This window comes from Pistacia vera, unplaced genomic scaffold (genome assembly GCF_008641045.1).
Source record: "Pistacia vera cultivar Batoury unplaced genomic scaffold, PisVer_v2 Contig622, whole genome shotgun sequence".
Classification (NCBI taxonomy): Eukaryota; Viridiplantae; Streptophyta; class Magnoliopsida; order Sapindales; family Anacardiaceae; genus Pistacia; species Pistacia vera.
This window is the reverse complement of record NW_022196471.1, coordinates 98713-109015: the sequence shown is the minus strand read 5'-3', so window position 1 is coordinate 109015 and position 10303 is coordinate 98713. Positions and strand designations below refer to the sequence as shown.

General features: G+C 40.0%; 1 protein-coding gene across 1 annotated transcript; it reads right to left on the bottom strand.

The window, feature by feature from the left end:
* Window positions 1-4089: 4089 nt before the first annotated feature.
* On the bottom strand, window positions 4090-7199 carry LOC116110982 (receptor-like protein 7). Its single transcript, XM_031397191.1, has 4 exons — window positions 7105-7199; window positions 6734-6803; window positions 6004-6164; window positions 4090-5956 (listed from the first exon to the last, which is right to left on the bottom strand). Exons 1-4 carry the CDS (start codon window positions 7197-7199, stop codon window positions 4090-4092), a joined length of 2193 nt encoding a protein of 730 aa, XP_031253051.1.
* Between the last annotated feature and the right edge of the window lie 3104 nt (window positions 7200-10303).

Genomic DNA, 10303 nt, shown 5'->3' with positions numbered 1-10303 from the left:
ATTTAACTTCTTTTTTTTAATTTTTTTAAAAATAAGTATGTTTAAAATATGAATTTTCAAAACCAGGTAGTCCATAAAAGTGTTAAAACTAAGATTGATATTGCCGTATTTTTCAAAATGTATTATTGATAATGTACCGTATTAAACCTGTATATACTCGTACCGTATTTTTCCCGTATCTGAATTTTATGGCTGAATTTTTATAAACGTATTTTTCATCGTTTGCCGTATTATACCCGTAAAATTCTTGTACCGTTTTTTTGCCGTACCCTATTTACTAACTAGGGATCCAAGGCAAGAGAGGGAACATTAAGAACTTTATTAAATTGGAATTCTTCAAAATTAACATTTCTTGCATACATAGTTATGGCAATTCTAACTCTCAATCTCACATGGAAATTTAGAATACAGAAGATTGAAGATTACTCAGAGACAGACTATAGCAGCCTATCCAGCTCCCAAATACTACTCTTCCATGTTATCAACTCTTCCAAGTCGTTTGAGAAAATAAAACAAAGCGTGATAATCTCAAAAATTGTTGGATTAAATATGAATTCAATGTCTCTTTTCTAGCCATGTTCATTATGATAAAGCTGTCATGAAGAAAACACAATTTATAGCTATAAGAGCACTTACAAAATTGAAGAGCAACTTTCAGATGCTAAGGCTCCATTTGGTTCACATTTTTACATTTTTGAGAAATTTTTTTTGAAAAATACGATGTAGGATTTACAAATTAATAAAAATACCCCCTATGTTTGTTTATTTACAAAACACCCCTATAATAAAACATTAAAAGTTAACAAAAACACCCCCAACCCACCCATCAAATACGGACAGCCGACCACCAATGCCGGACGGTGGCTGGAGTTGCCGTATCGGCGCATGACCGGTTGGATCTTGCCGGTCGTACGCCGATATGGCCTTTTTCGGCTAGATCCACGGTGGATCTGGCTGGTAAAGGCCAGATCTATGGCTAGATCTGGCCATTGACGGCCAGATCTAGTCGAATTTGCTTGTCAACGATGGCCAAATATACGGCCGTCATTGATGGTCAACGACAACCGTTTGTTGGTCGTCGTTGACGACTGGTTACGGCCAGATCTTTGGCCTTAGATCTGGCATTTTCTGACCAAATCCACCGTGGATCTGACCGGAAAAGGCTAGATCGGCGCACTACCGGCCAGATTCAGCTGGTAGTGTGCCATTATACCAGATTCCGGCTATCTTCCGGTAGTGGTTGCTGGAATCTGGTAAATGTGGATTGCTGGGGTGTTTTTGCAATTTAAAAAAATATATTTATGGGTATTTAATTAAATTAATAAACTTAGAGGGTTTAAAAAAAGTTGAATAATATTGAATAATATTGTGAGTTTTTGCAATTTTACTGTTTAACTTTATTGGAATACTAAAAGTAGTATTCCTAAACTTGAGCCAAATGAAGCCTAATTTCTTCTTCCTCTACTTCCCCTATTAAGCCTTCTCACCTTTTTCGGACCCTCTCTTTCAATCAATCTCACAAACCATTGTGGTTTTCCTGTTGAGAACACAATGTAACCAATAGATATGCCAAGTACCAATCCACATCCGTATCCCATCAAGGCAATTTTCCAATCAAACCAGCTTGAAGCATTGTTTTCTTCAAGGATTATTGATGGTGGTTGACTTGGTTCCTCATTGCTGCATTTTTTTGACAATGTTGATCCACACAAGCCCAAGTTTCCAATAAAGGACTCTTTTGGAAATGCATCAAATTGCTTTCCTTGAGGTATAAGTCCCACAAGCTGATTGTATGACAAGTTTAGCACTAAAAGAAATGTTAAGACTTGTCAATTGCACTGGAATTATTCCAACGAGCTTGTTGTAAGAGAGATCTAATGCTTCAAGTTGTGTCAAATTTGCCAATGACAATGGTATATCACCAGTTAAGCTATTGTGAGAGAAGTTGAGGAGTATGAGTTAGGGCTGTGCAAAAAAATCCGATATCCGGTATCCGATCCGGATCCGATCCGTAAAAATCGGATATCCGAAAATTCGGATCGGATACGGATCGTTATTTTAAAAAATCCAAATATTCGGATCGGATACCGGATCAGAAATGTTAAAGATTCGGATATCCGAATCCGATCCGGATTTTACAAAACTATGTCGTTTTGACTTTTGAGTGTACCAACTAACAATAAGTCAATAACCCTAAGTCTAACACAATGTCACAATTAACTCAAATTCAATTACTCAACTCTGTCTCTCTCACTCGTCTCAGTCTCTCTCAGCTCTCGCCGGAACTCAGAAGTTGGAAGCCTGTCTCTCACTCTTAGTCTCTCTTGCTGGAACACGGCAACACGCATACGCAGTCACGCACAGCACAGACCTCACACACTCTCTGTCTCTCTCACTCTCAGAGTCTCAGTCTCTCTCGGCTCTCGCTGGCCGCTGCCTCGCTGGAACACGCAGTCACGCACAGACCTCACAGTCACTCAAACTCTTAGACCAGATCTCAGCTCAGTCTCTCACTCAGTCACTCTCTCTCGCTCAACTCTCTCTGTCTCTTTCGCTCGAACACGCACAGCGGCCAGTGTCACTCGCTCAACTCTGTCAGATCTCAGTCTCTCTGACGATTAAAGCCCAAAATCGATCGTAAGTTAATTTCTTTAGAATTTAGAGTTGCTGAATTTTGTTCACGTCATATATCCCTGAGGCTACAATAAATATTGAATCTACAAATTTGACTACAATAAAACTTTGTTTTTATAATTTAATCTTTATCACCGAAAATTTAATCTTTATCACCGAAAAAAGTATCTGGGTATTGTAGTTTGACCCCTAAATCTAATCCACTGGAGAATTTTCCTGGCTTTGTTTATTGTGGAAGGAAGCATGGTTGGTGATAGAAAAGTGGAAAAGGAATATTATGAGAAACTGAAAATGTTTTAATTTGGTTTGTTTGAGATGAATTGCTTGCTTGCTTCACCGAAAGGTGAAGTGCTGACTGCTGAGATAGTGAGATAGGAACAAGTTGAGTGGAGGCAAATGAGGTTTGATTCTTGTTTCCTCATTCCCATTTCTGTTTTTTCTCTCGAAGCAAGCAATAATGAAGTAGTTTGACCGTATTTTGTTATGTCTACTAATCAACATCTTTGCCATCATCTTGCTTTTGTTCTGTACTTTCTCCAAGACTCCAACTGTTATGATAGAACTGATGATAGTTCAAAAATGACATTGCTTTCTCTCATATATTATATATTCATCCATGAATTGTAATGTCCTCATTGTTTCTGAGGGCTTGGAATAAGAGGCCTTGGATTAAAATAGCTGGAAAAAAAATTAACAGTAACGTTTTTATTTCATTTTCTGTCAAAATCTGTAAATATTTCGTTTCTAAAGGATGATCTGCAGATGTTCTTAGTATGGTGTTTGGTTTGTGGCCATAGGTTCTCACGTTTCTGGGTCGAGGTGCTCCGAAGGAAGTAATTGAAAATGTGGAGTTGTATCAGCTACAAGTTCCAGACCAAGCAAAAATGCTGTGTACATAAAGCTCATATGAAACACATTCAAAGAATTAAATGTTTGGACAACATAAGTTAAATGTTTTGTGCTTCATGTTAATTTTTTTTGATACTTTTATCATGTAATTGTAAAGGAATTATAATTTCAATTTTATTTCTAGAATTATTTGATTTTAAAAAGAAAATTGTTAAATTTGGATCACATTCAGATATCCGGTTATCTGATCCGAATAATCGGATATCCGTAAATCCGGATATCCGCATAATTCGGATCGGATTCGGATCAGATCAGAAAATGCCATATTCGGATCGGATATCCGGATTTGCACACCCCTAGTATGAGTGACTGTAGCTTTCCAATCACTTCTGGAATTGGTCCTCGAAACAGGTTGTCGGACAAATCTATGGTTGTGAGAATGTTTAGAATCCTGTCTATTTCCCTCTCAACTCCTTTGATTGACAATGTTACAGAATAATATTGGCCATACAAATTCTCCATATATCCGACTTCGACATCATCCATGGACGAAGGCATCATAGCTACAAAATTGTTAAAATAATTTATTGGCAAAGGACCAGTAAATTAATTGTGGGAAAGGTCGAGTATTCTCAACCCAAGGAAGGGAAATGTTGCATTGGAATTATCAATGGGACCATGAAATCGATTAGATCTCAAAATAATAACTTGAAGGATTGGAAGAAGCCAGTAGGGGAAGGTATCATTAATCATGTTATTCCCAACATCTAGGATTTCCAAATTGATACAATTATTAAAAGATGGCGGTAATGGTCCCTCCAATTGATTGCCATTAAGCATAAGAGCCGTCAAACCACTGGCATCTGCAAATTTTAGAGATCCAAGACTACCATGGAAGTTGTTCATCTCCAAATTTAGGAACATGAGCTTCATACTACAGTTTCCAAGACATGGTGGAATTTTTCCGCTAAAACTGTTATTTGATAAGTCAATAACATTAAGAGAGCTCAAATTGCAAAATGACAGAGGAATCACCCCTGTTAAATTATTGCTTGAAACTGAGACGACTTTAATGGAAGTTGGTAGAAGCATTAGTTGTCCTTGGAGCAAATTGAATGAAAGGTCAAGCTCGTGTAGGTTTTCCATCTGTGGAAAGTACTCAAAGCTGGTGAACAAATTGTGAGACAGATCTAACCTTGCCAAAGATGGCAGAGTAAACAACCATGAGGGTATTTTGCCACTTAGAAGATTATGACCTAAACTGAGAACATTTAGACAAGAAAGGTCACTAGGCTGACTGGGTAAATGACCCTCGAGTTGATTATCAGAAAAGTTTAAAGAAAGAAGTTGTTTGAGGTTGAATAATGATGTTGGCAATTGGCTGTTGAGATAATTAGAGCCGAGGTCTATTCCAGTTAATTTACTGAGATTACCGAAAACATCAGGAAATGGCCCAGAAAATTTGTTGTCTCGAAGATTAAGACTAGTGAGCTGGCCAAGTTTAGATATTGATGTTGGTATTTGACCAGTAAATCCGTTGGATGACAGATCAAAAAAAGTGATTGCAGTAAGGTTTTCGAGTGATGGAGGAAATGACCCAGAAAAATTGTTGTCTCCAAGATAAAGATCAGTGAGCTGGCCAAGTTTAGATATCGATGTTGGTATTTGACCAGTAAAACCGTTGGAAGATAGATCCAAAAAAGTAATTTCAGTAAGGTTTTCAAGTGACAGAGTAAATGACCTAGAAAATTTGTTGCCTCCAAGATTAAGATCAGTGAGCTGGCCAAGTTTTGATATTGATGTTGGTATTTGACCAGTAAAACCGTTGGATGATAGATCCAAAAAAGTGATTTCAGTAAGGTTTTCAAGTGACGGTGGAATTGACCCTTCGAATTTGCATCCATGAAGACGCAAATCATTCAAGTGCATCAGATTGCTGATTGTGTCGGGTAATTTCCCTGAAAATTTTGTGGAAGAGAGGTCCAATAATTTAAGAGGATTGCTCCTGTTGAAATTTGGCAAATGACCCTTTATATTTTGATTGTCAGACAATCTGAGCAGCTGGAGAAATGGAAATCGGAAAAGCTCATTTGGAAACTTGCCTTGCATGTAATTACTCTGAAGACTGAGAGATATCAAAGAAGAAGACAGGTTTACAAAAGAACCAACTGCAACAGAAGACATGTTGACATACTCCAGATGAAGATATCTTAGTTCTGTCAGGTTTTGCAAGAGTTTTTTAAAACCATGTTGACGCAGTTCCACAGAGTCATAAGAAAGGTCAAGCAGAACAAGCTTAGATAAGTGAAAGATTTCCATTGGAACTAGACCACAGAAACCAGATGAAGAAAGATTAAGATGTGTCAATTTCATGAACTTACCAAACTCGGATGAGATGTTGGATCCAAAGAAATAATTGTCAACTAGATTGAGCTTCTGGAGATGGTGAAGGTGGAAGAGGCTGTTATTGTCGCTGATAGGACCAAAAAGCCCACAAGAACTTAAGTCAAGTCCAATCACATGACCGGTGAACCTATCACAAGTAACCCCATCCCAAGTGCAGCAATCACTACCCTCTTTTTACAGGAATCTGTCTCAGAAAAACTTGAAGACGCATTAGCCGAAAAGGTACTGTTCTTGAAACGGAGAAGGGCAGAGCTTTGTTCAGGAGAGCAAAGTTTCTGTAATGGAGAAGAAGAGTTAAAAGAAGATAAATAAATAACTTGAAGATGGAAGAACAAGAAGAAGAGGCAGAGGACTGGATAATGCCAAAATAATCCCCACATCTTTTTATTTCCAAGAAGAATAAAAGCAAATTTTGGATATGAGAAATTGAATATGAAGATGTAGATATATATACGCACACATCCTCTGCATTTTCTTTTTCTTTTTATGCAATTATTTTACACATGCAAACAGAGTCCAACCAGAGTAGTTGAAGTTGAATTTGTCCCACATCGCCACACCTGACTGTCATGGTTTACACAAGTGGGCTCCCTCCTACACGTCCACTTTATCAACTAGCTTGTTCCCTACTACATGGGGCTTTCTCCTCCCTTGAGCTAGCTTTTGGGTTTGAGTTCTACCCAAACCCACTTTATCAACTAGTTTGTTCCACTAACCTAACAATCCACAATTCCACTGTAGAGATAATCTGCAAATCCCCTAACCTAACAATCCACAATTCCACACACACAACACACACAATCAAACTATAAAAGGAATCAAGAAACAAGAACACCGATTTTACCGTGGTTCGCTTATCCAATATAGGATAAGCTACATCCACGTTGAGCTCCAAAAACTCGGGGCTCACCGCACTAAAGATTACAATCAAATATAACCAGATCCAAACCCAATCAGTTCACACATTGCGTATCTTACTTTCAATACAGACTGCAATCTTCCCTATGAGAATACTACACTTAGATTCTCAAGACTCGAAGGAAACACAACCCTCAACCTGTGATTACAACCAATCACCCTAAGATTACAATCAATCGATAAGATTCGCAGCAAACCCTAACAGAGAACTGTACAACCTAAAACAAAGCAGTATGTAAAACTGCTTCTTCGACAGAGTAAGTATCGCGCTCTATACTGTTTTGAGAAGGGATGAACCTGGCTGTTAGATGCTCTATGCTTTCAATGGTTAGGATCTTTTCATGTAGCCAACCGCTTAAAACGACAGCGTTGAACTTAAAGTTTAACGACATCATTTTGGTGCTTCACATTAACAGAAATATTAAATGAGTTGTCACTTGTCATAGAATGCTTTTGGTCAAGTAAATGCCTCTCTTGGGGCAAAATGTCCCATGAGGTCGACCACCATGGGACTTGTTTTTATTAGGGCCGGGTTAGGTAAGTTACATCCTCCTGGTCTTCTATTACTTCCAAGAAAATGTAGGAAGAGCTATGACATTCTCGGACACAAAATACCTGTCAAGACTAAAGTCACTATAAATGAATAGGCCACTGGAGGGATTCTAGGGTGTTGGAATCAAGCATAAAGATTATCTGTTTAGTTTGGGTTGAGATAGCAGGACTTTTTGTTATTATCAGAAGATAAAGGTCTTGGTCTTCTGCGACAAAGACTTGACCCCGTAGTTAATGCAGTTGATTGAGGGCGTTAGAAAAAAGAAGATTAAGTGGCTTGGAAATATACGCTAACAGTTCAGAAGGGTTATGCGTTTAGTTTGGTTTAAGATTGTAGGACTTTTTGTTATTATCAGAAGATGAAGGTCTAGGTCTTCTACGAAAAAGACTTGACCCTGTAGTTAATGCAGTTGATTGGGGGTGTTAGAAAAAAGAAGATTAAGTGGCTTGGAAATATACGCTAATAGTTCAGAGGGGTTATGCGTTTAGTTTGGTTTAAGATTGCAGGACTTTTTGTTATTATCAGAAGATGAAGGTCTGGGTCTTCTGCGACAAAGACTTGACCGCGTAGTTAATGCAGTTGATTGGGGGCGTTAGAAAAAAGAAGATGAAGTGGCTCAGAAATATATGCTAACAGTTACAACCGAGTTCCCACTTGCTCTGATTTCAAGAGATTCAAGACAGCTATTAAATTAACTCATTGCCCCCCTGAACCGCTCAGATTTATTTCATGAATATATATACGGTCACTATTATTCCACATCTAGCATTCGAAAGAATGGCCATGAAGGCATTTAAGTTTCAGCACGATTTCTTAATCTCACATTAAAATTCAAAACCTACAAACAAACGAAATCTCAACTTAATCAAAGCCTTTTTTTGAACATTAATTAATCAATCTCTGGTGGGATAACATAATATATATCATAAGATATGCTAACCCTGAGTTCATGCTAGATAGTTCGATCCTAATTTTGTTTATTCATCTCTAATTAGGATTATGTATTAGATTGTACTTAAATATACAAGGACCTGATCAATAATCAATGTGAAGAAAATAAGAATGTTATAAGTAATTGTAGATGTAAAAATCTACCTGTACGGAAGGAGGGTCTGATCCCGTGAGATTGGGGCCACTAGCGATCTGTTATACCTGCACACGTAGAGAAACAAACATGAAGCAACGGAAAACACCAGGGTGGTGTTTGCCGTAGGCACTTAGACGCTCAAGTCAGCAAGGCTGAAAGAGGCTGATTTAGTGAGGGCTAGGGAGTAGAAAGGTTACCAGAAGTCTAGTCAGGGACTGTGACTACGGCTGTAATGTGAAGTTCTGAAGCGGGAACTCTATGGTCTGAAGGTGTAATGTCCCCCTTGTGAGAGGGCTGGCCTCTGTTTAAATAGTGACAGTTTGGTCTCCCAATCCCGGTGGGATTGGGAGTTCTCGTAGTAATCTGTTCCCTCCAAGATGTATCCTTTGCCCCATTATCCTGGCGTGAAAGGGAGTCCAAGTATGACTCTGACATGGACCTTGAAGGAGTTGGGATCGTAGTGGACTACCTTATAAATGTTCGAGTAGGAGTGTGATCTGTAGGTGACCGTGGGCTTTGAATTCATTCATAGATCCAGGAAGTGTACTAGGATTAGGAGGCCTGTGTTCAGATGGTTTGGGCCGATTGTACCTTGTATCAAATGGGCCTAATCTGGGGAGTTTTGGATTGGGCTGCATCGGGATTGGGCCTGGCCTTTTCCTTACTGTCAGACCCGTTTTTCCATTTGGGCCAAGGACGATTTTTGACCTTAACAGTTTGCCCCTCACTCTCTGAGTTAAGATTTTCTTAAGTCAGAGAGTAGGAAGCGAGCGGGGCGTATTCGGTCGCCCTTCCCGAATGATCGATTGTTGGCGTAACTGACCGATCTGATGCAGATGATTTATGGTGAAGGGTCATTTGGTGCCCTTTGCTAAGCCGGATTGTGCAACCAATTCAAGGGGATATGGCAAATCGGTGTGCGGGGTCGAGCGGATTGAAATCAAAATGGAACATATGGGGTACACGTATCCGCTCAGTATGGCCGGCCGAGTGAAAAATGAAACAAGCCCCTCATCTCAGGTGCATTTGATCGGTATGCTAGGTCAAATAAGTAAGCTAGACACCAACTAAAGGTGCGTTCGGTTGAGGTGTTTGGGGCGAATTGGTGGTGGAAATCAACTCGGCCAGCTTGCTTGGGCGCATGGCAGATGCTTGGGTGACCCCACGGGGCTCTTTACTGGGTTCCTTTGGGTCGAATGAGTTTCACCGGGCCCAACATTCGTGTGGAGGCTCGGGTTGAGCGGTCTGATCCAAGGCAAGGGTTGTGCGAAGGATAAAACTTAGGTGCTCGCTCGTCCGCTATGGAAGACCGAGTAGACAGGACTTCTCTTGCCTCGCTCGTCTCGAGGTAGAAAGTGGGGTATGCTATTCCAAGCTAATCGCCCCGATTGGGAGGATCTCTTGGACATGGGTAGCATGAAAGTGTGTTAGCTTCGTGGAGGGGGCCGATATGTTTCTATGTGCTGGCTCAGTCGGGTATGAAGGGTGATTCAGCGGGGGATTCCGTATTGTGTTGCTATCCCCTAGGTGGCGTGGATCTTTTCCATGTGTATGGTGGTGATTCGCTCTTCATTTTGGGGTAAGAAAATGAAAAAATCGGTTACGTGGTACCTCGATTCGGCCCGAGCTGTCTGCCTGACCGAATCGAGTGAAAAGGTTGGATCTGGGTTGAAAGGAAACAGCTTCAAGTAGGGTAGGTAGGTCACCCAGTCAACCCGACTGAGTAGTTAGGAGATCGTGCGGGGAGTATGTTGAACAAGTGGTCGGTCGTCTAGACCGAGTGAGAGGTTGTAAAGCTGTCACCTGGTTTGGAGTAGTCAGTCGGTGACACAGGGCGAGTGAAGTTATTAGAAAGG

Coding starts and splice junctions, on each gene's coding strand:
- LOC116110982 (XM_031397191.1), bottom strand. CDS start 7,199: ATGTCGTTAAACTTTAAGTTCAACGCTGTCGTTTTAAGCGGTTGGCTA. Junction 6,804..7,104: donor ATAGAGCATCTAACAGCCAG/GTTCATCCCTTC, acceptor TGTAATCTTTAG/TGCGGTGAGCCCCGAGTTTT. Junction 6,165..6,733: donor TATTGGATAAGCGAACCACG/GTAAAATCGGTG, acceptor TCTCCATTACAG/AAACTTTGCTCTCCTGAACA.